We start from the raw sequence: 27,298 nt of genomic DNA on the forward strand, positions 1-27,298 counted from the left end.
GCTGTGCTGGGTCTTCATCACTGCACGCGCTTTCTCTAGTTGCAGAGAGCGGGGGCCAGTCTCCAGTTGCGGTGCACAGGCTTCTTATTGTGGTGGCTTCTCCTGTGAGGGCTTCCCTGATGGCTCAGTGGTAAAGAGTCTGCCTGCGAGGCAGCAGATGTGGGTTCGATCCCTGGGTGGGGAAGATCCCTCTGAGGAAGAAATGACTACCCACTCCAGTTTTATCGCCTGGGAAATCCCATGGACAGAGTGTCAGGTTTCAGCAGTTGCAGCACATGGGCTCAGTAGCTGCAGTTCCCAGACTCTAGAGCACAGGCTCAATAGTTGTGGCACATGGGTTTAGTGACTCCGAGGCATGCGGGATCTTCCCAGATCAGGGATGGAACCTGGGTCTCCTGCATTGGCAGGTGGAATCTTTACCATTGAGCCACCAGGGAAGCCCCAAAGCATGTAATCTTAAATACCTACTGATGTCTGCTCTTATTCTGAAGGGTGGCTGGGCTGAGGGTGGGGAGGGTTGGTTCAAACAAATGCAGCCTAATGCCTTGCATAAAACATATGTGGAAAACAGATCTTGAGGTCTTACATTTACTTTTATAGGTTAATGATTTGCCCAGGCTCAGTGGACTTAATGGGAGGCAGGGGTACACTGGCAAAGTGACTCAATTATCTGGGCAATTCTAACCTGGCCTTCCTTTAGAAGCCCATAAATCTGATGAATTGTGGTAAAATTCTGGTCAGGATTCTCACATAGTCCTCAGTCCTCTGCCTAGGTTGCTTAGTTGAGCTTGGTTCCTGAGCCATGGGGTCAAATCCGCCCTCACCCTCATCACCGAGTACCTTCCCTATCAAGGTCTGATGCTTCAACTCTGGGATCCCAGACAGGCTGGCGACGAGGAGATGGGCAGCTCCTGGGCCTAAGAGAATGGGCAGGGAGCACCCTGCTGCAGACCGTGTCTGGCACTTGGTCTCCAGTGCGTCTGGTGGCTTTGACCTCTGCACTGCTACCCCTCCCCACCTCAGACACTGCTAGAAACGTGTAGGGGAAGGGCTCTCATGGCTCAGTTGGTAAAGAATCTGCCTGCAGTGCAGGAGACCCCAGTTTGATTCCTGGGTTGGGAAGATCTGATGGAGAAGTGATAGGCTACTCAATCCCGTATTCTTGGGCTTCCCTTGTGGCTCAGCTGTTAATCCGCCTGCAATGTGGGAGACCTGGGTTTGATCCCTGGGTTGTTAAGATCCCCTGGAGAAGGGAAAGGCTACCGACTCCAGTATTCTGGCCTGGAGAATTCCATGGACTGTATAGGCCATGGGGTCACAAAGAGTCTGACACGACTGAGCGACTATCACTTTCACTTTCAGGTATGCAGCTTCTAGTCACAGCCTGCACCCTGTCCCCGTTGCGGGGTGACTGAAGTGCCACCAAGCCCTTTCCACCTCCCCTTTCCTGGCTGTGTCCCATCCATGCTGCCCTGCCAGCACTACCAGCCACCTCTGGGCTCCCTGTCCCCTCCCTGACATGACTGACTGGTTGAATTGCTGTCCACCTGTGGGCTCAGGACCACGCTCCTCACTCCTTCCCTTCTGTGACTTCCTGCAGGGTAAGGAGGACTTTTCTCTCGGGAATGTTCACTTGATTGGCTACAGCCTCGGAGCTCACGTGGCTGGGTACGCGGGCAACTTCGTGAAAGGCACGGTGGGCAGAATCACGGGTAAGCGTGGCTCCTTCTCTCAGGGCTGCTCCCGGGGCTCCCTCTCAGAGCCCTTGGAAAACAGAACTTGTGCAGGACTTCAATATATGAAGCAGATGGAAGGATGTTCTGGTTAAAGCTGGGTATCTGTGGTTAGTGTTAAGTTTGTTATTTGAGCCTCCTCCTTCTCGGGAGGAATCTCTGGGTCCCCGAGAACCAGGGAGCATTCTTGGAAAACCACTGGTTTAGTGCAAAAGGTGAGGAAGCACCCAGACAGCTAAAGAGACTCAAGGGCAGCCCTGGGGTAAAGCCTGCCTGCAAGCTTCTGGCGCTCACTTTCAGTCTCTGCTGTCATGCTCCAGGAGCTCAAGGGAAGGAATGAGTAGTGTGGGTTGTGGTTTGAATTCTTCTCCGACTTCTATTTCATTCACCAACAGCCTCTTTCCAGTATTTGATTGGTGTTACTTATTAGTGATAAGGACCTGTTTAAAATGTGTGGTTAAACTTTGTCCTTAAAGAGACCTTTCTGATAGTGGTACCCAGGTTGGCAATAGAAAGTTGAATTTTCCATCTTATTGATTTTTTTTTTAAAGTGAAAGTGAGTTTATTTAGAGAGAGATACACACTCCATAGGCAGAATTGGTAATCTTCTGATGTGAGAAATTTGATTGAAATATTTACATCATCTAGTGATTGGAGAAGGCAATGGCACCCCGCTCCAGTACTTTTGCCTGGAAGATCCCATGGACGGAGGAGCCTGGAAGGCTGCAGTCCATGGGGTCGATGAGGGTCGGACACGACTGAGCGACTTCACTTTCACTTTTCACTTTCATGCATTGGAGAAGGAAATGGCAACCCACTCCAGTGTTCTTGCCTGGAGAATCCCAGGGATGCGGGAGCCTGGTGGGCTGCCGTCTATGGGGTCGCACAGAGTCGGACACGACTGAAGTGACTTAGCAGTAGCAGTAGTGATTGGGAAAAGTGGGAAGGACTCTTTCCCATTCAGGGGCCCCTGAAACAAACACAGAACTTCCTCTAGGAGAAAGTCAGAGGCAAATTTGTTGCCCTGAATTTTTGTCCTCCTGCCAGCATTCTTTTGCTAATTTTCCCTCCCTGCTTTGCGCACACCTCCAACACGTTAAGGGCCCAACTGGTCACCTAGAAGGAAAGAGTTAATCGTTTCCTTCCTGGTAATGTGTATTCATTTTGAAACAGGACTCAGGTAGAAGGGAGTCCTTAGCTAAAGAAAGTTGAGTAAAGGTAGAGTTTCAACAAGCCAGCGGGGTAGATTTGAAACTATATAGAGGGACTTCCCTGGTGGTCCAGCGGCTAAGACTGTACCCCATGCAGGGGGCATAGGTCCGATCCCTGGTCAGGGAACCAGATCCTGCATGCTGCAACGAAGACCCGGTGCAGTCACATTTGTGAGGTTTAGTTGCCCTCCTCAAATCATTGTCCCCGGGCTTAAGTCTAATAAGTGCGCGCGTGTGCGTGCCCGCACACACACACACACACACACACACTCCTTTCGATCCAACTGTTTGATCCAGCATAACTTGGGAGCTTCACTTTTGTTTATCAAGTCAGCAGGGCCTGCACTGTCCAACGGGCAGTGTGGCCACACGTGACTACTCAGTAACCCCTGGCTGGAGCAAAGCCCATGGGCCTCGAGTGTCTCTGGGTTCTATTGTCTGCGCTCCTCCTCCTCGCCCCCAGGAGAGGCCGGGTGTTGTGGAGCTGGGCCGGCTGTGCGCAAAGGCAGCATACACAGTCCCTTCCAGGGCGCCAGGGCCAGTGTCCTTGGCAACGGAGACAGACGGCAGATCCTCCCTCTCCCTGTCTCTGAATCTGAAGTGGGATGGGGCTCGTTGGAGCCTTCCGGTTCCTTCCCGCTGCCTGTCTGGGTGGGAGCTGCTGAGATGCGGGCTTCTTGGGCAGAATGCTGATCAGTGCTCTGGGCCGTCTGCGGGGAGCGTGGGGGCCAGCTTGTCCAGAGCGCGGCCCCTTCTCTGTAGACTCTCCGCGGAGCGGGGCCCCGGGGCGAACATGACAAGAAGGAGTAGCCTCTGTCCAGTTGCCAGGCAGCACCTCAGGGGCGTTTGGCTGACCTGACGCATGTTGCTGTGCATGTCTGATGGGGGAGGCCTGTGCCCTCTCCTCACCCCTCAGACTTCCCATGGGCCTGGGAACTGGGCGGTCCTGACTGGCAAGAGGACCAGAGACGGCAGCTTGTATGGTGTCCAGAGGCCAGGGAGGCCACTGCGCAGAGGCCAGTAGGGGTCCTTAGCCTGGGCCTGCAGGGGGTACCTGAACCCCAGTCTTGCTTGGATCAGAGATCTGTGGACTTGGGGTCTGCTGGAGTTTTACCCTCTTAGGCTTCTGAGGGAATTCCCTGATCCACTAGGGAAGGGGTCATATGTTTCTAATTGTACTTACATTTCGTTACTTATAAAGAAAGAAGCAAGCAGATTTGTTCATTCAAGAACTAAGTGTCCACCCTGCAGGCTGCGGGCTAGATAGACCTAATGTCAAGTACTCAGTGTGTGACCGGTACTTTGTGCCATCTGTAAGCACACAGCATCCAGGCCAAAGAATTCTCTGGGCTTCATTTTACAGATGGAAACTAGGACTCAGGGCTTAAATCACAGGCCCAGTATTTAACACCCTGATAGCAGAGCTGGGTCCAGACCCAGGCCGTTGGACCTGCACCTCACCACTGGGCCATGCTGCTGGCCTCCTGCTGGGAGGGAAATAGGAGCTGTGACAGTTTCCTGCCAGGCCAGGAGGCAGAGGCTTTCCTGGGTGTTGTGTGTGTGCACAAGAGTGTGTGTGCATACGCATGCAGGTGTGTATTCCATTTGCTGGACAGGACACCTTTGGGGGAGTCTGACTGAATGGAAGGAGGGGTGCTTCTCCATCCTCTGTTTCCGGACTGGATGCATTCACCCTCTCCTTCCTAGTTAAGTAAATTGTGCAAATTTCCCGTGGGGTTTGTGGGCCTTGGCTACGTGTCAGGCAGGGTCAGCCTGGGGAGGCGAAGGCTCAGCCTGCCAGCCAGCCGGCCTTTCGAGAAGCCCTGTCAGCCAGCGGCATTCCTCCGGCCCAGCTTGGTTTCCATGGCGCTGACTGTCTGGTGGAGACTTTTGTTCACTGATGCAAGAGCTCCCCTCTTATTGGCTGCAAAGCAAAATGCTTCTCTTCTTTCTTTTTTTCTTCAGGGCACATGGTGAGAGGCAGGGAGAGGCCACCTGTGTCAGTACTGGGTCCGCTCAGTTGCTAAAAAGAGTCATCGAGGGCTTCTCAGGGAGGCCACTGCTTTTGTGCTGTCTTTCTTTTAGGTCCTGCGCTAGAGGGGAGCCCCCAGGCAGCCTGGGCTCTCTTTCTGCCTCTGTCATTCATTCATTTTTCTAAACTTCTCTTGGAAACTATGTAGAGTTTCAGTTATTACCAGTTCTCATGAGTAGTGAGTTCCACAGGTTTGCTATCCACTCTGAACAACAGCTCTGCCTTTCGTTTCTCCTAAAATCACCCTCCACAAACCTCACTACGTCTTCCCGGTTCCAGTGCACTGGGGTCTGGGGAACAGGGTTCTATTACCCATCTCCTACTTTCACAGCTCTATTCTCGGTCGTTTTCCTCCCTACCTTGCTCTTTCTAGATCCAGGCGTCTGAGCCTCAGCACTGTTCACGTTTGGGGCCAGACAGCGCTTGTGTGGGAGCTGACCTGTGTATTGTAGGATGTTTATCGGCATCCTTGGCCTCTACTCACTAGATGCCAGCAGCTTCTTCTTGCCCTTTTCTCAACTGTGACAACCAAAGATGCCTCCAGACATGGCCAGATGTTGCCAGGGGTCCCCTTGGGAGCAAAACCCCTCCCAGTTGAGCACCATTGTTCTAGACTAAACAAACCTTTCCCAATGGCACACAATCTTTTCTTCGCTTTCTCTAGGTCCTCTCTCTCTCTCTCTGTGTATAGGGCAAACAAAGAACCTTCTAGGCTGGGATGAATTCAGCTCCCATAATTACTTGGTAATAGTAGCTAGTGTTTACACTGACAAGCACTTACTCTCTTAATATCGCACATGAACTATGTGAATTAAGACATTCAGATTTCATTTTCTAGATAGTACTGAAGCATGGGAGAAGTTTTTTCCCAAAATCTGGTTCACAGACCACTTAGTTTTAGGATCACCTGGGGAATAAGCCTTTCTTTCTGGTTCCACACCAGACCTACCAATCAGAATCTCTTGGAGGTCAGGGAATCTGCATTTTATGCTTTGCAAATTCTATTTTAGAATGGGTTTTATACTCATGTGCATATGTGCTAAGTCACCTCAATCATGTCTGACTCTTTGCAACCCTACAGACTGTGGCCCGCCAGGCTCCTCTGTCGTCGGCACTCTCCAGGCAAGAATACTGGAGTGGGTTGCTGTGCCCTCCTCCAGGAGATCTTCCCAACCCAGGGATTGAACCCATGTCTCTTACATCTCCTGCATTGGCATAGCACCACCTGGAAAACCCTTTATAGTCATGTAGTTCCCAGATATTATAAAAGATGGTGAAATTGTCTCTGTTGTTGCCACTATCTTCATGGTTACCTGCCCTACTCTCTCTCCCAACACACATACACACAGGAAATCTGGGACTTGTGTGTCCTTCCAGAGTTTTTCATAGTTACACAGTGGAACCTGAACTTGTAAGAAGCTCCCCATGGATATTTGTGCTGTTTTAAATGTGAGAACCAGGGCTCTCTGCAGTGTTGCCTGTTTGATACAGAAGGGTTGCAGGCAAAGGGTTTTCTGCTTGCGCCTGCAGAAGAGAGGAATTCTGGAAGCCTGCAGATGCTCAGTATTTCTGGTGCACCGACTCTTGCCGTTCCACTCCTGGGCCTGACTCATAACTAACAGAAGAGGAAGAGGAAGCCCAGATGCAGATGGCTCAGTCTGGGGAGACTGAGTCTTCCCTCTCGAAGATACAGGTCGCTTGGTTATTCTGTCAAACTTTGGCTAAGATCAAGGCTGTGGAAGGCTCCCAGTGGCAGAGTAAATGGGAGGAATGGCTTAGTTTCAGCCAGCCCAAGTTCTTTCTAGAACTGCTTCGGTTCCGACAGTCTGTGGTTCCTTGGATCCACATGTCGGTTGAACCTCATGACCAGTTTATTGAGTCAGGTGGAGTCTTGAGAAGAAAGCCAGCATTCCTATACAGCAGGCACCACGCCGTGCAGGCTTCCCACGGTGCGGATGTCTTCATTCTGCGCTTGCAGACTCAGCTGTCCGCTGGGTCTCAGTGCCCCTGACACGCCCGTCTTGGCCCCCCCTTCTGCTGTAGGCTTGGATCCTGCAGGGCCCTTGTTTGAAGGGGCGGACGTCCACAGGAGGCTGTCCCCTGACGACGCGGACTTCGTGGATGTCCTGCACACCTACACGCGCTCCTTTGGCTTGAGCATCGGCATTCAGATGCCCGTGGGTCACATCGACATCTACCCCAACGGGGGTGACTTCCAGCCGGGCTGTGGACTCAACGATGTCTTGGGGTCGATTGCATATGGAAGTGAGTTCCTTAGTTTTTCTTTTGACTCAAGTATTGCATCTCCTCCTGAATCAGCCTGAGCTATTATTGTTCCCAACAATATTCATTTCGTTATTCCCACTTCTCCCCACAGTGGCCCCTCAACACTGTTTATCCTATAGTTCATCATCCTGCAACAGTCTTCCTGTGGTCTCTGGTCTGCTGTCTTATGCTTTGAGGTCATAGTTATTATTGTTATTCTTTTGATAACAGAAGGAATACATTTTTGTTGGGGAAAAAAATCAAGCATTATAGAATTGCCTAAAGCAAGAAGTAAAAATACCGCCTCATTTCCCACACCCACTCTTATTTTTATTCTCCAGAGGTAGCCAATATAGATATTTTGTGTGTATCCTTCCAGGCCTTTTGCTTTGAAGATTTATTTGTGTGTGTGTGTGTGTGTGTGTGCGCGCGCGCGTGTGGTACTTTCAAAATCACATTGTCCTGCAGCTTTGCTTTTTCAGTCCTAATATACATTGTGGATGTTCTTAGACATCAGAGTACATAGATCTATTTACCTTTTTCCTTTTTAAAGGTTGTGTAATATTCTTTAGCATGGATGCACCATAATTTAATTTTTTGTAACATTTTAAAGAAGTAAAATCGGAACTGACTACTGGCTGGATCTGTCTCCCTCCTTTTCATTCCCCCCTTTTATCCCTCTGGCCACCTCTGTCTTCTTCCTCCTTCTTCTCTTCTCTGTATAACTCCGTGAACATCTCTGAGTGGTCCAGTTGTGGAGTGCACATAAGGAAGTGACTACTGGCTACCCCACTCTCTCCACTATTGATTCCACCTCATCTCATTTGGGTCACCTCTAACTCCCACCTCCCTCTTCTCTTCTCCATATAAACGCTGTGAACCTCTCTGAGTGACCCTCACAGTAGAGAAATTTTTCATCTTTAACGTAGATGTTTTATCAATGGTGCTGTATAGAAGGAGAAGTTTTGAAACTACTGTAAAAATAAGACCGATAACTGGAAGCAGGAGGCTTAAGTCCAAACCCTGACTCCAGGGAACTCCTGACTCCAAGGAACATTAATTGACAGGAGCTCATCAAACGCCTCCATACCAACACTGAAACCAAGCACCACACAAGGGCCAACAAGTTCCAGGGCAAGACATACCAAGCAAATTCTCCAGCAACAAAGGAGCACAGCCCTGAGCTTCAAGATACAAGCTGCCCAAAGTCACCCCAAAACCATAGACATCTCATAACTCATTACTGGACATTTCATTGCACTCCAGAGAGAAGAAATACAGCTCCACCCACCAGAACACCGACACAAGCTTCCCTAACCAGGAAACCTTGACAAGCCACCTGTACAAACCCACACACAGCGAGGAAAAGCCACAATAAAGAGAACTCCACAAACTGCCAGAATATAGAAAGGACACCCCAAAATCAGCAATTTAAACAAGATGAAGAGACAGAGGAATACCCAGCAGATAAAGGAACAGGATAAATGCCCACCAAACCAAACAAAAGAGGAAGAGATAGGGAATCTACCTGATAAAGAATTCCGAATAATGATAGTGAAATTGATCCAAAATCTTGAAATTAAAATGGAATCACAGATAAACAGCCTGGAGACAAGGATTGAGAAGATGCAAGAAAGGTTTAACAAGGACCTAGAAGAAATAAAAAAGAGTCAATATATAATGAATAATGCAATAAATGAAATTAAAAACACTCTGGAGGCAACAAATAGTAGAATAACAGAGGCAGAAGATAGGATTAGTGAATTAGAAGATAGAATGGTAGAAATAAATGAATCAGAGAGGATAAAAGAAAAACGAATTAAAAGAAATGAGGACAATCTCAGAGACCTCCAGGACAATATTAAACGCTACAACATTCGAATCATAGGGGTTCCAGAAGAAGAAGACAAAAAGAAAGACCATGAGAAAATACTTGAGGAGATAATAGTTGAAAACTTCTCTAAAATGGGGAAGGAAATAATCACCCAAGTCCAAGAAACCCAGAGAGTCCCAAACAGGATAAACCCAAGGCGAAACACCCCAAGACACATATTAATCAAATTAACAAAGATCAAACACAAAGAACAAATATTAAAAGCAGCAAGGGAAAAACAACAAATAACACACAAGGGAATTCCCATAAGGATAACAGCTGATCTTTCAATAGAAACTCTCCAAGCAAGGAGGGAATGGCAAGACATACTTAAAATGATGAAAGAAAATAACCTACAGCCCAGATTATTGTACCCAGCAAGGATCTCATTCAAGTATGAAGGAGAAATCAAAAGCTTCTCAGACAAGCAAAAGCTGAGAGAATTCAGCACCACCAAACCAGCTCTCCAACAAATACTAAAGGATATTCTCTAGACAGGAAACACAAAAACGGTATATAAGTTCGAACCCAAAACAATAAAGTAAATGGCAATGGGATCATACTTATCAGTAATTACCTTAAACGTAAATGGGTTGAATGCCCCAACCAAAAGACAAAGACTGGCTGAATGGATACAAAAACAAGACCCCTACATATGTTGTCTACAAGAGACCCACCTCAAAACAGGGGACACATACAGACTGAAAGTGAAGGGCTGGAAAAAGATTTTCCATGCAAATAGGGACCAAAAGAAAGCAGGAGTAGCAATACTCATATCAGATAAAATAGACTTTAAAACAAAGGCTGTGAAAAGAGACAAAGAAGGTCACTACATAATGATCAAAGGATCAATCCAAGAAGAAGATATAACAATTATAAATATATATGCACCCAACACGGGAGCACCGCAATATGTAAGACAAATGCTAACAAGTATGAAAGGAGAAATTAACAATAACACAATAATAGTGGGAGACTTTAATACCCCACTCACACCTATGGATAGATCAACTAAACAGAAAATTAACAAGGAAACACAAACTTTAAATGATACAATAGACCAGTTAGACCTAATTGATATCTATAGGACATTTCATCCCAAAACAGTGAATTTCACCTTTTTCTCAAGCGCACATGGAACCTTCTCCAGGATAGATCACATCCTGGGCCATAAAGCTAGCCTTGGTAAATTCAAAAAAATAGAAATCATTCCAAGCATCTTTTCTGACCATAATGCAGTAAGATTAGATCTCAATTACAGGAGAAAAACGATTAAAAATTCCAACATATGGAGGCTGAACAACACGCTGCTGAATAACCAACAAATCACAGAAGAAATCAAAAAAGAAATCAAAATTTGCATAGAAACAAATGAAAATGAAAACACAACAACCCAAAACCTGTGGGACACGGTAAAAGCCGTCCTAAGGGGAAAGTTCATAGCAATACAGGCACACCTCAAGAAACAAGAAAAAAGTCAAATAAATAACCTAACTCTACACCTAAAGCAACTAGAAAAGGAAGAAATGAAGAACCCTAGGGTTAGTAGAAGGAAAGAAATCTTAAAAATTAGGGCAGAAATAAATGCAAAAGAAACAAAAGAGACCATAGCAAAAATCAACAAAGCCAAAAGCTGGTTCTTTGAAAGGATAAATAAAATTGACAAACCATTAGCCAGACTCATCAAGAAACAAAGGGAGAAAAATCAAATCAATAAAATTAGAAATGAAAATGGAGAGATCACAACAGACAACACAGAAATACAAAGGATCATAAGAGACTACTATCACCAATTATATGCCAATAAAATGGACAACGTGGAAGAAATGGACAAATTCTTAGCAAAGTACAACTTTCCAAAACTCGACCAGGAAGAAATAGAAAATCTTAACAGACCCATCACAAGCACAGAAATTGAAACTGTAATCAAAAATCTTCCAGCAAACAAAAGCCCAGGTCCAGATGGCTTCATAGCTGAATTCTACCAAAAATTTAGAGAAGAGCTAACACCTATCCTGCTCAAACTCTTTCAGAAAATTGCAGAGGAAGGTAAACTTCCAAACTCATTCTATGAGGCCACCATCACCCTAATACCAAAACCTGACAAAGATCCCACAAAAAAAGAAAACTACAGGCCAATGTCACTGATGAACATAGATGCAAAAATCCTTAACAAAATTCTAGCAATCAGAATCCAGCAACACATTAAAAAGATCATACACCATGACCAAGTGGGCTTTATCCCAGGGATGCAAGGATTCTTCAATATCCGCAAATCAATCAATATAATACACCACATTAACAAATTGAAAAATAAAAACCATATGATTATCTCAATAGATGCAGAGAAAGCCTTTGACAAAATTCAACACTCATTTATGATAAAAAACTCTCCAGAAAGCAGGAATAGAAGGAACATACCTCAACATAATAAAAGCTATATATGACAAACCCACAGCAAACATTATCCTCAATGGTGAAAAATTGAAAGCATTTCCTCTAAAGTCAGGAACAAGACAAGGGTGCCCACTTTCACCATTACTATTCAACATAGTTTTGGAAGTTTTGGCCACAGCAATCAGAGCAGAAAAAGAAATAAAAGGAATCCAAATTGGAAAAGAAGAAGTAAAACTCTCACTATTTGCAGATGACATGATGCTTTACATAGAAAACCCTAAAGACTCCACCAGAAAATTACTAGAACTAATCAATGACTATAGTAAAGTTGCAGGATATAAAATCAACACACAGAAATCCCTTGCATTCCTATACACTAAAAATGAGAAAACTGAAAGAGAAATTAAGGAAACAATTCCATTCACCATTGCAACGGAAAGAATAAAATACTTAGGAATATATCTACCTAAAGAAACTAAAGACCTATATATAGAAAACTATAAAACACTGGTGAAAGAAATCAAAGAGGACACTAATAGATGGAGAAATATACCATGTTCATGGATTGGAAGAATCAGTATAGTGAAAATGACTATACTACCCAAAGCAATTTATAGATTCAATGCAATCCCTATCAAGCTACCAACAGTATTTTTCACAGAGCTAGAACAAATAATTTCACAATTTGTATGGAAATACAAAAAACCTCGAATAGCCAAAGCGATCTTAAGAAAGAAGAATGGAACTGGAGGAATCAACCTACCTGACTTCAGGCTCTACTACAAAGCCACAGTTATCAAGACAGTATGGTACTGGCACAAAGACAGAAATATAGATCAATGGAACAAAATACAAAGCCCAGAGATAAATCCACGCACATATGGACACCTTATCTTTGACAAAGGAGGCAAGAATATACAATGGATTAAAGACAATCTCTTTAACAAGTGGTGCTGGGAAAACTGGTCAACCACTTGTAAAAGAATGAAACTAGACCACTTTCTAACACCATACACAAAAATAAACTCAAAATGGATTAAAGATCTAAACATAAGACCAGAAACTATAAAACTCCTAGAGGAGAACATAGGCAAAACACTCTCTGACATACATCACAGCAGGATCCTCTATGACCCACCTCCCAGAATATCGGAAATAAAAGCAAAAATAAAGAAATGGGACCTAATTAACCTTAAAAGCTTCTGCACATCAAAGGAAACTATCAGCAAGGTGAAAAGACAGCCTTCAGAATGGGAGAAAATAATAGCAAATGAAGCAACGGACAAACAACTAATCTCAAAAATATACAAGCAACTCCTACAGCTCAACTCCAGAAAAATAAATGACCCAATCAAAAAATGGGCCAAAGAACTAAATAGACATTTCTCCAAAGAAGACATACAGAGGGCTAACAAACACATGAGAAGATGCTCAACATCACTCATTATCAGAGAAATGCAAATCAAGACCACTATGAGGTACCATTTCACACCAGTCAGAATGGCTGCGATCCAAAAGTCTACAAATAATAAATGTTGGAGAGGGTGTGGAGAAAAGGGAACCCTCTTACACTGTTGGTGGGAATGCAAACTAGTACAGCCACTATGGAGAACAGTGTGGAGATTGCTTAAAAAACTGGAAATAGAACTGCCTTATGACCCAGCAATCCCACTGCTGGGCATACACACTGAGGAAACCAGAAGGGAAAGAGACACGTGTATCCCAATGTTCATCGCAGCACTGTTTATAATAGCCAGGACATGGAAGCAACCTAGATGTCCATCAGCAGATGAATGGATAAGAAAGCTGTGGTACATATACACAATGGAGTATTACTCAGCCATTAAAAAGAATTCATTTGAATCAGTTCTAATGAGGTGGATGAAACTGGAGCCTATTATACAGAGTGAAGTAAGCCAGAAAGAAAAGCACCAATACAGTATACTAATGCATATATATGGAATTTAGAAAGATGATAACAATAACCCTGTGTACGAGACAGCAAGAGAGACACTGATGTATGGAACAGTCTTATGGACTCTGTGGGAGAGGGAGAGGGTGGGAAGATTTGGGAGAATGGCATTGAAACATGTAAAATATCATGTATGAAACGAGATGCCAGTCCAGGTTCAATGCATGATACTGGATGCTTGGGGCTAGTGCACTGGGACGACCCAGAGGGATGGTATGGGGAGGGAGGAGGGAGGAGGGTTCAGGATGGGGAGCACATGTATACCTGTGATGGATTCATTTTGATATTTGGCAAAACTAATACAATTATGTAAAGTTTAAAAATAAAATAAAATTAAAAAAATAATAATAATAAAAAAAAATAAAGAAGTAAAATCAAGACACTTCCTCACTCACTAACGAGTCTGTCTTCCTGAATGCCTAAGCCTATTCCCAGCAGTCTTGGGCAAAACTGAATTTGCTGCTGAAACTGATGGGCTGGGTTTCTCATTTGCTCACTGCCTTGCATCCTCAGTCTTTTAGGATTTCTAAGTCTTGACCCCAGTTGGCTCTCTCTACTCTGATGCTCTGCTTTTTGTATGCCCTACTCTGTCACTCAGTCTTAGGTTGCCCTCTCCCAAGGTGTTATGTAACATCCAAGGGGTCCTGCGGGGCTTGGGAGTTTATGCAAGGGGAGTGCAGCCCTGCCTCAAGTGATCAGATGATGGCATTTTTTAAGTCTGGTGATGTTAATGAGGAAGGAAAGGGGAAGCGTTGCCAAATGTTTCTGAAGGTCCCAGGATTTACTAGAACTATTGGCTTTAGACTCTGGTTGCAAGAAATAATAATTACTCTGGGTCAGAAAAATTCAAATTATGCTCCTAACTTTGCAACCAATTGGCTCTGTGACCCTGAGCAAATGACTTCAGCTTTAAGGGCCTGTGGGTCATCATCTCTAATTGAAAGAACTAGAATGAGGTTGGCAAACATTTAATAGAGAGTCAGTTAGTGATTATCTTCAGCTTTGCAAGCCATCAGTCTCTTTGTTTCAAAACTCTACTCTGCTGCCATAGCGTGGAAGTAGCCAGAGACAACAGGCAAATGAATGAGTGTGGCTGTGTTCCAATAAGACTTTACTAAATATGGACCAGCCTGCAAGGTATAGTTTGCTGATCCCTGGACTAGATGATGTTTAGCATCAGATCCATTTGCAGTATTTTGTGACCACACAACTCCGTCAGGACTTAGTGACTCCTCCTGCACAACTGATCTCTATCACCCTGTTTAGTGCTTGTCCTGCATACTCCCTTGCTCTTTATTGCTTTGTGTGTATTGGTGCGGTCTTCTTACCTGGAGGGCAAGCAGTTCAGTGGCAGGACTAGCCTTCAGTTCTAAACAGAGCACAGCATGTGTTAAGAATGACACAAACAAGCATATGAATCGTGACATGAAAAATGGTGATAACTGATGCGTGAGCCCTTACTGATGGAGCAGGCAAATCACCGAGGAGCAGCTCTGTCCTGACGGTCTCCGTCTCCTTCTCTCCCAGCCATTGCAGAGGTGCTGAAATGTGAGCATGAGCGGGCAGTACATCTTTTTGTCGACTCCCTGGTGAATCAGGACAAGCCGAGCTTTGCGTTCCAGTGCACAGACTCCAACCGCTTCAAAAAGGGAATCTGTCTCAGTTGCAGGAAGAACCGTTGTAATAGCATCGGCTACAATGCCAAGAAAACAAGGAACAAGAGGAACAGCAAAATGTACCTAAAAACCCGGGCGGGCATGCCTTTCAGAGGTAACCTTCATCCCTGTCCACCTTGCCCTGAAAAAGGACCTTTTCCTACTTCCAAATACCATGCTGTATAACAGGCACATCCCTGCAGTTTGAACACATCATTGCGAACCAGATTATTTGTGCATGCCCTAGGAAAGTTAAATATTTGAAAGTAAATGATGGGGGCTTCTTTGGTGTTGTGAATTATCACTCTATGATCGCAATATCAATAACTTAAAAATTCTATCTTGCATTTAGCTTTTCATATTTGTTTTCTCATTTGATTATCAAAATGATCAGAGATAGGCCCAACAGGAATTGAAATGATATCTTACATTTTTATAACATGTTATAAAACCAAAAGTTTTGTGGGTATTATATTACATATAAGGAAATTGAAGTTCAAGAGGTTAATACCTTGTTCCTTTATTCAAGGTCACATAGCTGAAAGGTATCGAGGTCAGAGTCCCCTAAAGTTCTCCCAAACTCCAAGTTCAGGTCTCCTTCTTCCTTTTATTAAAATTTTTAATTGGAGAGATAATTGTTTTACCATATGTGTCAGTGAATCAGCTATAAGTATATATATATATGTATATATATACTTATATACTTGAGTATCCTATTCAAGGCAGGATATACTTATATATCTCCTTCTTGAGCCTCCCTCCTGCCCCCTCCATCCCACCCCTCCAGGTCATCACAGAAGGCTCCTTCTTCTATACTGCAGTGACCTCTTAGGCCACTGGAGAGAATGAAGTCAGAGGGAGGTTAGAGGTTGGGCTGGACCAAAAGGATGTCAGTCCCTAAAAACTCACTGTGGTGGGTGACTCACTTTGGGTCAGGGTGTCCTAAGATGACAAGTGAGGCTCACAAATGTCTTTGTTCTGCCATCTCTGCAGTTTACCATTATCAGATGAAAATCCATGTCTTCAGCTACAAAAACATGGGAGAGATGGAGCCCACCTTTTATGTCACCCTTTATGGCACCAACGCAGACTCCCAGGTTCTGTCTTTGGAAATGTAAGTCATGGGTTTTCTTTGCTGGGTGCAAGACAAAGAATAAGCCGGAGAGAGTGCGCAGGGGCATGTGAGCACTTGCAGGGGAGCGAGTCTGCGTGCCGGGGAGGTGCTGGGTGGTTTGTCCCTCCTGTTTCACACTCTCCCCGGAGCCCTGAGCTCACAACATTTCTGGGAGGGAAGCTCCTGGGATGAATCAGCAGCGTGAGAATCTGCTGGATCAGCTGGGCAGAAACTGCTGTTTCATTCAGACAACACCTGATTCCCGAGGCTTTAGGAAATTTGGAACCTGAAACATGTCATCCGTGGCCCGTTTCCCATTATCTGTGGGAGGGGCACATGGAAATCAGTGTGGACCGGTTGAGCACTTGTAAGGTGCAAAGTGCCCTGCTGAGTAATGCTGGGATTGCCAAGGAATGCAATCAGGGTGCTTGCTCTCAAGGCCGGGGGCTGAGCGAGGGGTCCAGACTTGTGTGCACACACTCATGCACACAGATGGGGAGAGGCAGGCTCCCCTAGGTGCTGAGCGAGAGGGACAGACAGGAGGGGCTGGGAGTTCCAGAGGCGGGGAGATGGATGCCCATGGGCTGAGGGGATGAGATGTCACTGAATGGGGATGTGACTTCTTTTCTGTTCTTTCCTGATCCTGTCCCCTCACAAGGAAGTCGCCTACATGGTGAGATGCTCAGGTTCCCAAGCCCTGGATAGGAAGCTGGGGTGCTGTGCGTGGTGTTAGCTCTCTGCTCACGTGCGGCACAGCTGAGCTTCCATTGCTGGTCCTGCTGCCGGGACGTGGAGGGTGTGGCAAGAGGGGCCTCTTGCGCATTTCTCTCCCATCCGTGAGGGGCAAGGGCTGTCATGTGTCACCTCGCACGGTGCCGCAGTCTCCAGGCAGTAGGGGATGGAGACCAGCTTTCCTCTCCCTTCACAGGGTGGAGCAGATCGGGCTGAATGCCACCAACACCTTCCTGGTCTACACCGAGGAGGACTTGGGAGACCTCCTAAAGATCAAACTCACGTGGGAGGGCAAGTCTCAGTCCTGGTACAACCTGTGGAAGGAGCTTCGCAGCTACCTGACTCAGTCCCGCGGCTCCAAGCAGGAGCTGCATATCAGACGCATCCGGGTCAAGTCTGGGGAAACCCAGCGGAGGTAAGTTCCTCATGACCCTCTTCCTGTCCTGTGTCCGTGGTCAGCAGAGGGCGTGTGCCTCTGCAAATCCTTTCCTTGGCTCAGTGAGTGTGCGAAGGGTGTGCTAAGCCGCTTCAGTCGTGTCTGACTCTTTGTGACCCTATGGGCTGTAGCCTACCAGGTTCCTCTGTCCATGGCATTCTCTGGGCAAGAATACTGGAGGGGGTTGTCATCTCCTCCTGCAAGCATGCACCTTCCATCTTTTCCTATCCAAAGCACGTGGGCAAAACCACAAATGCTTTGCAAGGAAGACTGAATCCCAGATCAATTTGTGCAGCTTGTGCCCTGGTCACAGGCCCTGGGCTGAGGGGGGTGGGCAAGTGGAGGCTGGAACCCAGCCCTTGTTCCATTTGCCAATTCCTGTGCTGGCCTGGAGGAAGGGGGCTTCTCCTGGACAGGGCGCTTTAGGAGAGCTGCCTTGTTTTGTTTTAATATTGGTTAATATGCTCTAGTACGAGTTCAATTACTTTTTTCTGGCTGCACGAGGTAGCATGTGGGATCTTAGTTCCCCAACCAGGGGTCAAACCCGTGCCCCTTGCAGTGGAAGCAGAGATTCTTAATCACTGGACTAGGAGTGCTGTTTGTTAATCTGTTTGCTCCGGGGTCTATACAAACAGAAGTTGCATGAGATCTGTGGGGGTCCTAGCTTCCCTGACATCCTATCTTCAGAGCATTCTACCCCTCCTTGGGAAGCTCTGACTCCAGGACGTGGGTGGGGCCCTAACATCAAGGAACAGAGATTCCTCTGTGCTATGGCAACTGGCAGTTTCCACATGTCTGTTAACCAAGCCTAACATGAGAAATCAATGCCTAAATCAGCCTCTGAAATGTGCCTTGACTCTCTGAGCAGCTTCTGGCTAAGTGGGAGCCAGGAAACCTGGAGGACATTTGTCAAGAGAGGAGAGTTTCCTTGGCCAGATCCTTCAGCCAGCCCCTGGGAGGTCACTGCCAGCCTTGGGTCGACGGGAAGCAGGCTCCACTCTCTGTACCTCTCCATTACAGTTCTTCAAGTGTCTCATTTTCATCTGTCACGTACATTGCCTCTTGGCCATGCAGGGGTGGAGGCTTGGGTCACTCACCTGAGTGATTCTGGTCTAGAGACCTGGGCACTGGGGTGTGATAGGGGTGGGTGCCCACTGAAGGGAACTATTAGCACAAAGGCTGTGGTCTAGATAATCGTGTGTCTTTCTCTGTCTCTTGATGCTTGAAAGTGCAGCCTGTGCCGACGTGTGGCAGCTGAAAGGTGATCATTTTTTATTTTCGGTACTTTCTTTTTTGGCCACATTGCACAGCGTGCGGGATGTTAGTTCCCCAACCAAGGATCGAACCTGTGCCCCATGTAGTAGAAACATGGAGTCTTAACCCCTGGACCATCAGGGAAGTCCTGAAAGATGGAAGCAAATCTAATAAACCACCGAGCCTTAACAAATGTGAACCATTTTCCATATTGGTTTCAGATATGAGATTTTAAAAAGTAAAACATTACAGGTGAATCAGAAGCCCCTCTGCTGCCTGACTCCTGCCCTTTCAAACCAACTGTACTAATCTTCCAACATTAACACGTGTTAGCGTTTCCCTCTTCATGATGTTTATACTTTCACTACTTCTATCCATGCGCAACCTGTAGAATTGTTTTGGTTGCTTCTGAAGTTTACATGAGTGGATATTCCTTTCAAAGTTGCTTTTCTCCATTCAACATAGTTTATGAAATTTATACAACACATATCGATCCCATCTATTCATGTTTAGGCTTCCCAGGAGGCTCGGTGGTAAAGAATCTGCCTGCCGAGGCAGGAGCTGCAGGAGACACGGGTTTGATCCCTGGGTTGGGAAGAGCCCCTGGAGAAGGAAAGGGTAACCCATTCCGGTATTCTTGCCTAACAAATCTCATGGACAGAGGAGCCTGGCAGGCTACAGTCCATGGGGTCGCCAAGAGTCAAACATGACTGAGGGACTGAGCGTCATTCATGTTTAACTCCTGTATGCAAGCCATCACTGAACAAACAGTGGTGTCACCATTGTTCTGCTGAATATTTACTTGTTGTTACTTTCTTGCAGTCATAAGTAGTGCTGAGAAGACCATCCTGGGATATTTTCCTTGTGCACATGTGTCAGGGCTTCCTGTGCTTAGTTAGTCATGTCTGACTCTGCGACCCCAGGGACTCTAGCCCTCCAGGCTCCTCTGTCCATGGGGATTCTTCAGGCAAGAATACCGGAATGCGTTACCCTTTCCTTCTCCAGGGGATCTTCCCAACCCAGGGATCAAACCCATGTCTCCTGCAGCTCCTGCCTTGGCGTGGGTAGCCTTTCTCTTCTCCAGGGGATCATCCCAACCCAGGGATCAAACCCAGGTCTCCCGCATTGCAGGGAGATTCTTAACTGTCTAAGCCACCAGGGAAGCCCAAGAATACTGGAGAGGGTAGCCTATCCTTCCTCCAGGGGATCTTCCTGGCTCAGGAATCAAACCTGGGTCTCCTGCATTGTAGGCGGATTCTTTACAAGCTGAGCTACCTGGGAAGCCCATGGGCTTCTTGGGGGCATGTTAAATCACTGGGTTATAGTATATGTATTTACCAACTGGACTGGATATTAATCCCTTTCCAAAGTCCTTGGACTAATTTTTCATCTCAGTCAATGAGTAAAAGTTCTCTTTTTCCCCCTCCTTTGGTGGATATTCTTGCCATTCCTTTGGGTGTGACTTGGTTATTTACTGCTGTTTTCATTTGTATTTTCTGATTGAGTGTAATGGGTATTTATGGGCTGTTTGGGTTTCCTGGTAAAAGTTTGGAAGAGTGTTCAGAATGTGACTTTTGTCCTACTGGTAAGCATCATGGTCAGATTTACAGGCCATGGGGTCACACTGACCACACATCACCAAGGCTGATGGGCTGGAAGTTGGGCTGTACGTTATAGCTGAAATAGTTTTAAGACTACTGATTCTTCCTGTGATCTTTGTTGTCTACTTCCTGAATCTTTTCTATTGACTCACAGCTGAGTTCCAGTTATGCTTGTCAGTGGGTATTTCTGGACACCATGCTGGAGGGACCTTGAGTTCCTTCACTCAAGGAGTTTATAGTCCCCTACAGATACAGGAATCCACAGCTATTCAAGGCATGATATAATGTGTTAAATGAGATAACACCTTTGCTATTAACTCTGTGCCATAGGAAGTAATGACAGTAACAAAAATGACATTTATACAAGGATATGCCAATTCATTAAACTGGGAAGTCAACAGAGGGTTAGCTTAGTAAGGTCTCAAGCAGTCAGGGAGGCTTCAGAGAGGCTATGCCTTGGAAGTCAGGTGGCCATTTGGACAGACAGAGGGAAGAAGGTGGAAGGGGTGTGATTAAAGGCTGCATGAGCCGAATCATGGGAGACATCAAAGTGAGACCCTTTTGGTGTGCTTATAGCAGTGGTGGGGAGTTCTGAAGGGTCTTGAGTCAGGATGCGCGAGATGAAAACTTCTCTTTTCTTCTTACTCCATCTGCCTTGGATCCAGAAAGCACCGTATGGCTGACGCACAGCTGTGTTGTCCCTACCCTTGGAGTTTTGGCTACATCAGTGGTTTCTTTTTCCTTCTAGATTGACTTTTTGTGCAGAAGATCTTGAGAACACCCTTATATCGCCTGGCCAAGAGCTCTGGTTTCACAAGTGTCTGGATGGCTGGAGAATGAAAAATCAAACCAGGTAAGCAGGATGTGCTCAGCGGTTCATGCAGTGCCTGTTGACGGGCCCCCAGGCTGGATGTACGTCTGGGCAGTTGGGACATAGAAGCCAACAAAAGCAGATGATGTCCCTTCCTTTATGAGGCCGACCTTCTGCTGGAAGGACATATATGAATCAGTGTGGCAGGATGTTGGATGCTGTGAATGTCCCTTTGCCTCTTGTTCTGCTTCACCCTGTGGGTGTCACAGCCGTGGTCCTGCTGGAATGAGGTCTTTCAGTGACTAAGTCCCCAAGCTTGGTACCCATGTTCCCATCTTAGATTGAATTTCTGTGTAGTGACCGGGGCTGTGGGAAGTTCCAGGGCTCCTGGTTGCCTTCTGGGCACCAGGGTGGAGTGGGGAGTTAGGCGGAGTAAGGGAGAAGCACAAGGCTTGCTCCCCTTTTAAGATTTTCTGAGACCCAAGTTGGTGTGAGTGGATTTAAGTAGGCAACTCTCCCCCTTTCTCTTTTCTGGCCGTGAGGCATATGGGATCTTAGTTTCCCAACCAGGGATCAAGCCTGTGACCCCTGCATTGGAAGCATGGAGTTCTAACCACTGGACCACCAGGGAAGTCCAACTTTCTCCCTTTCTGAGAAGCAGGAATGTTCAATGTGCACATCGCTGAATCAGACAAAGGGGTCATCTTGCTTCGGTGTCCCGCTTGCCCCATGCTGGAGTCTCATCATTTCAGAATTGAGGAAGGCTGATCCTGTGGTATGAAGCAGTGGGTCCATCAGAAGGGGCCTCAGTCACACACCCTCTGAGCCTAAATGCCTGCTGAGCAGGAGGGAGACCCACCCCCCAGGTCCCAACCCCTGGTCCAGTCAGAGGTACCAAATAACAAGGCTACCCAGCATGTAGATGCGCCCACCCTGCGTTTGTGCTTCCATACAGCATCTCATTTACTTTGATCAAGTCCACGATGCTGGTGCTGTTAACCTTGTGGACAGCTGGGGGACCTGAGACTCAGGGAGGTTAGGTCACTCTTTTCAGGTCCCTCAGTTGGTGACAACAGAGTGAGGATTTGAAGCAGTTGGTTTACTCGAAAGCCTGTGTTCTTTCTTCAGCGTGGAGGTTCCACTTGCTCAGATGAGTCACCACGCCTCGATCTGGGTATCAATTATCAAGCAGCTGCACCCATGCTGGGTTCCCTCTGTGATTAGCTGTCTGCCAGCCCTGAGGGTTGAGCTACAGCCTGGCTGTTCTGTCTTCTGTTCAGAAGCATCAACGTGACCATACACTTGGAGATCATAGGACTTGTGGCATCCTGAAAACTGCTCATTTAATTAAGAGACTCAGTTTAGAGTAGGCTTACAAGATTTTCTGCTATGATAATAATTTTAATTCTTCATGTCTGTATTTAAATTTATACCTTTCCAAGTGCTTCCACACATTTTGATTTCACTGATTCTTGGAACAGCCATGTAAATTGCACACCCGGGAAGGACTGCTATTCTGACATACTTTTTTTCCCACTCCAGAACTTCCTAACAGTTGAGAATGCCATAATTCTCTTAAAATATCTCTTTGAGAAAACAAGTTGTCCTTTCCTTTGCCCTCAAAGGAATAGAAAACAACAGGATCCCCAGTAATAAATTAGCGCCAGGAAGTGGTGACATCTCTGAACTTGTGTTACACCTTCAGTAGTCTCTCTCCAGCTACGAAAGCTGTTCATCTGTTCACAGAAAAGGAGACTGAGGCTCCGAGAGGCTCCATCGTGCGTTAGTGTAGCTGAGATTTAGAACCAAGATCTCTTGACTCTGTCCACTTCCTGTCATATTGCAGGCTCTCCTGTGTTTTTAGAGCAAAGCAAAGAGGACTTGATGGTTTTCCCTGCGGTTGCGTGTGTGTGTGTGTGTGTGTGTGTGTGTGTGCACGCGCGTGCATATACGTGCATGCTGAAGGTGATTATTCTGCTAAATATGCAGGTGTCAGCACTGAGGTGTAGGGAGTCAGGAACCCAGAGTGGGCCCTGATGTGGTGTTTCTCAAGTTGATTCTGTGGCTTTTTGGGGGAGGGGGAGGAAAGAGCACTCAGAACTCTCTCCATTTGTTCTGAAAGGGAAGAAGGTAAAACAGGCAGAGAGGAGTGGAATAAAGCTTGGTCTTGTGGTAAGCAGAGGTGCATAGCTGCGAAGCCAACTAACAACTCCGCCCCCACATGGTTCCTTTCAGTCCAACCGTGGAGCATCTCTGAGGGTGCCTGCAGGGCCCCCCACCCACCCGACTTCCAAGCCCGTGGAGGGACGTTACAGTGGAGGAGCCACCTGATGGGAGGACCTGGCTTGACTCTGTCCCTGGAGCACTGGGAGGAGCCTGCTCTCAGGGCGGCTCTGTGCCTCCCACGAAGGCTGGGACTTCTCGCCGGAGGGGAGCGCGCACCGCCGTGCCTGCTGGCCTTGCTACTGCTCTAGCACTGCTCTCCCTCCAGGTCCGCGAGCAAAGGGCTGCCGCCCGACCTCTGCGCCCACCAGGCTGGTTTCTCAGTGACTGCATGAGCCTGTGCTTCACCTGACAAGGGTCACGGGCTCTGAGTGCCTCTGTGTGGAAGGCTGTCCGCTGCCTGGCCTCACCTGACTTGAGTGAGAAGTCTTTCTGCTGGGAGCTGGCTGATGTCAGGACCTGGGACCTTGTTCACCCAGGGAGGGGACAGTAGGTCTGGGAGGTGCAGAAACTCTCACTCTTGTGGTTCAGTGGGTAACTGGTAATATGTCCCAGTTATATTTTATTCCGTCCTGCTCCCCAACTTCCTCTCTAAAGCACGTATCATTGGCTTTCTTATTTTTTCCATTGCTCATTTTTGATTGGACAAATACTTGCTAAGCACTGACAGTTAGCAAGTGGCAGTAGGCACCTTAGTAAATTTCTGCAGACCCTCTCCTCATTTGAAGCCTGACGGGTTTGGGATGTCTAGACTTGCTTCCAGTTTAGATGATCCAGGACTATGCACGAGGGGCACTGAGGGGCTATAGGATGTAAGAGTTGGATGTAAGACCCTGAGGCTTCAAGTGGTTTCTACCTATTTCTTCGTAGTTGACATGCATCCTCCTTCAGAGTGACATCTTTGATCACCAGCAGTGTCATACGTCCTGGGGACAGAATGGTGACCAATTGCTGGATATGATTGGCAAAATCTCTTCTGTGTAGGAAGATGGGAGGGGATTACACATGTCTGTTCATATGGAAACCAGCACACAGCAGATGCCAAGATGTAATTAATGCCATCCTTGTTCCTTCTTGAATTATCTTGTTCAAATACCAGTGCCCTTTCTGTGCTGAACTTCTTCGAAAAGCCCCTACTTCTAGATCTTGGTTTGAATGAATATACATGATATCTGAGGAATCCTTTTGTAATTTTCAAAAGATTTGAACATGCATCACTTATTTAGAGACTCATAACAGAAGGTGAGCAGGGTAGCCACTATTATCTCTATGTTACAAAACCAAGGCTTAGTGAGGTTCAGCCATGGGCCTAGAATTATATATCAGGTTGGTAGTGGAGCCAGGTGAGGACCCAGACTTCCTGGAGCCAAAGCCCATGGTATGCACATCTCTACAACTTCACCAGTTCTCCTACAGCCATTTCCCACCAACATGCCCTAGACGTGACAAACAAGGAAGGTTTTTCAGAGCCATCCATGAAACCCTAAACCCTTTTATTAATATAGAACTGGGAGGACAACTGTGCTAAGGGGTTAGGATTCTTATGGATGAATATTATTTGGAAGGAGTTGTGATGGCAGGTGGGGTTGGGGGAAGAGCTATTTTCTCTGTACTTAGGTTTTTAAGCGTTAGTGTTAGCTGTTCAGTCATGTCCGACTCTTTGTGACCCCACGGACTGTAGCCCGCCAGGCTCCTCTGTCCACGGGATTCTCCAGGCAAGAATACTGGAGTGAGTTGCCATGCCCTTCTCCAGGGGATCTTCCCAACCCAGGGACTGAACCTGGATCTTCTGCATTGCAGGTGGACTCATTGCTGTCTTAGCCACCAGGGTCAGGAAGATCCCTGGAGAAGGGAATAGCTACCCATTCCAGTATTCTTGCCTGGAGAATTCCATGGACAGAAGAGTCTGTAGGGCTACAGTCCATGGAATCACAAAGAGCTGGACATGACTGAGGGATGAACACTAGGTTTTTAAAGGACATTGTTTTCATCTGTCTTGTGCCAAAGTTGTATCATTGTTCAATGCCAAACTTCTGAAGACATAACCAGTCAAAGACCTCAGTTCAAAGTATTTTCTCAATCCAGTCGTGTGCTTTTCCTGTCGCTTCTGTGACTGCTTTCTAGACAAAGTAAAGTTAGTGTTATGACTGTGCATCCTGATCACTTTCTGCTCCTGCATTTGTAATGGAAGCCTTGGGAATGGAATCCTCAGTGGGTCTTGTATTTATACATTTGGCTAGAAGCCTTATTTGTATATAATGATGCTTTTTTAAATGCTTAGAATGCTATTTATTTCTCAAGTGTATATAATGTATAAAAACAAATGTATGGTTAGTTTTTACTTTATGATTAACCATTTTCAAGATTAAAAATTTTACTAGTAAAATAATAAAAATCTACAAAATTCTTCGTGGTCTAGCATCTCGGGTCTTAAAATCTGAAAGAATTATGGCTGCTTAAGCCTAGGGTTTAACAAAAAAGTTACTTTAATGTAAGATATGTTCTCTGTTTGAATCTAATTGTTGGTAAGAAGTGGACAGCAGCTCCTTTCACTAAGGAACAAGAAGAGAAGTTACTTGAATCACAGTAGGAAGTCCAGGTGGTTCAGTGGTAAAGAGTCCACCTGGCAATGCAGGAGACACAAGAGAGGTAGGTTTGTTTCCTGGGTTGGGAAGGTCCCCTGGAGGAAGAAATGGCAACCCACTCCAGTATTCTTGCCTGGAAAATTCCATGGACAGAGGAGCCTGGAGGGCTGCAGTCCGTGGGGTCACGAAGAGTCAGAAATGACTGAGCATGCACGCACAGACGCACAGACAGAAAGTCCTGCAGGTGCATGTTGGGAAGAATGGGGCAGAGCTTGGGGAGTGTTGGTGAGGACGCAGGTTTGATCTCAGGAGATCTAGCTAACAGTGACTTAAACCAGATAGAAGATGAATCCTGTATTATGTTAAAGTCCCCAGGTGGTACTGAGGTTGTGTTCCCTAAAGCCAGGCTCTTAGTTTTTGCTGTGACATTCATAGGATGTTCTCCCCACCACACAGTCCAAAGTGTCCCCCGTTAGGTCCACTTCTAATCCCTGGGAAGTCAGAAAGGGAAGACATATTCCCTTTTAGTAGCATCATTGAGGAGTTGCCCACATTCTTTGGCCAGAAAACAGTCAGATCACACCAGAAGCTAGGAAATACTGTCCTCTTCTTTTCTAAAGATTTATTTACTTGGCTGTGCCAGGTACTAGTTGCTGCACATGGGATTTTCAGTCTTCATTGTGGTGTGAAGCTTTTTCAGTTGTGGCAGGAGAACTCTAAGTTGCAGCATGTCGGATCTAGTTCCCTGACCAAGGGTCGAACCTGACTCCCCTGCGTTAGGAGCACGGAATCTTAGTCACTGGACCACCAGAGAAGTCCCAGGAGAATAATGTTTTTATTCAGGATGCCTGGGGGCCTAGCTGAAAATGCAATTACTATTTAAAAAATGGAAATGGATATTGCCAACTGTGCGTTGGGAATTCATTTTTATTCCCTTTAAGTCATCCTTTAAATTATTCCATCTTATTGTCAATTTTTAGTCAACTAGACCTGATTTATCACTATGAAGTTGATGGAGTACATACATTTGACTTTATTTCTAGTCTTAAATGTTAAAACATTTAAAATGAGAAGACTCCTCCCTGCAATGAGTCTTTGTGATGGTGGGAGGTGTCTGTTCTTCATTCCCCCCCAAGACATTCTGAAATACTAGTCCCTAATCATGAATGCAGGGGAGGGATTGGCTCAGAGAGTAAGAAGTATGTTCTTAGCCTCGTTCAGGGAACAGAAGAAAGGGCTGAAACCTTCTTTCTGACCAACAAAAGGAACTTTTTGAAATTGCCCAAAGGTAGAGGTGTAGCCTGGGTATCTCCCTTGTGCCTTGTCTGACTTGGGGGTTCAGTGCTGCCCCTCTACAAATTGGAGTCAGGGAACTTTCACGGGGCTTTCTTTGACTCTACAAAT

At 46.2% G+C, this 27,298-nt stretch overlaps 1 protein-coding gene across 3 annotated transcripts in view; it reads left to right on the forward strand.

Moving 5' to 3' along the window:
• Positions 1-25,045, forward strand: part of LIPG (lipase G, endothelial type) — a 34,374-nt gene extending 9,329 nt beyond the window's left edge. For 2 of the 3 annotated variants that reach the window (XM_027525923.1, XM_027525921.1), the window contains exons 4-10: positions 1,601-1,712; positions 7,020-7,241; positions 15,011-15,253; positions 16,132-16,252; positions 17,181-17,399; positions 21,024-21,128; positions 23,322-25,045. In XM_027525923.1, the coding sequence (XP_027381724.1) occupies positions 1,601-1,712; positions 7,020-7,241; positions 15,011-15,253; positions 16,132-16,252; positions 17,181-17,399; positions 21,024-21,128; positions 23,322-23,343 (1,044 nt within the window). In that variant the 3' untranslated portion in view covers positions 23,344-25,045. The remainder of the gene's footprint in view (positions 1-1,600; positions 1,713-7,019; positions 7,242-15,010; positions 15,254-16,131; positions 16,253-17,180; positions 17,400-21,023; positions 21,129-23,321) is intronic. The other variant, XM_027525922.1, reaches the window with a different exon arrangement.
• Positions 25,046-27,298: the final 2,253 nt, after the last annotated feature.

Source organism: Bos indicus x Bos taurus, chromosome 24 (assembly GCF_003369695.1).
Source record: "Bos indicus x Bos taurus breed Angus x Brahman F1 hybrid chromosome 24, Bos_hybrid_MaternalHap_v2.0, whole genome shotgun sequence".
Lineage (NCBI taxonomy): Eukaryota > Metazoa > Chordata > Mammalia > Artiodactyla > Bovidae > Bos > Bos indicus x Bos taurus.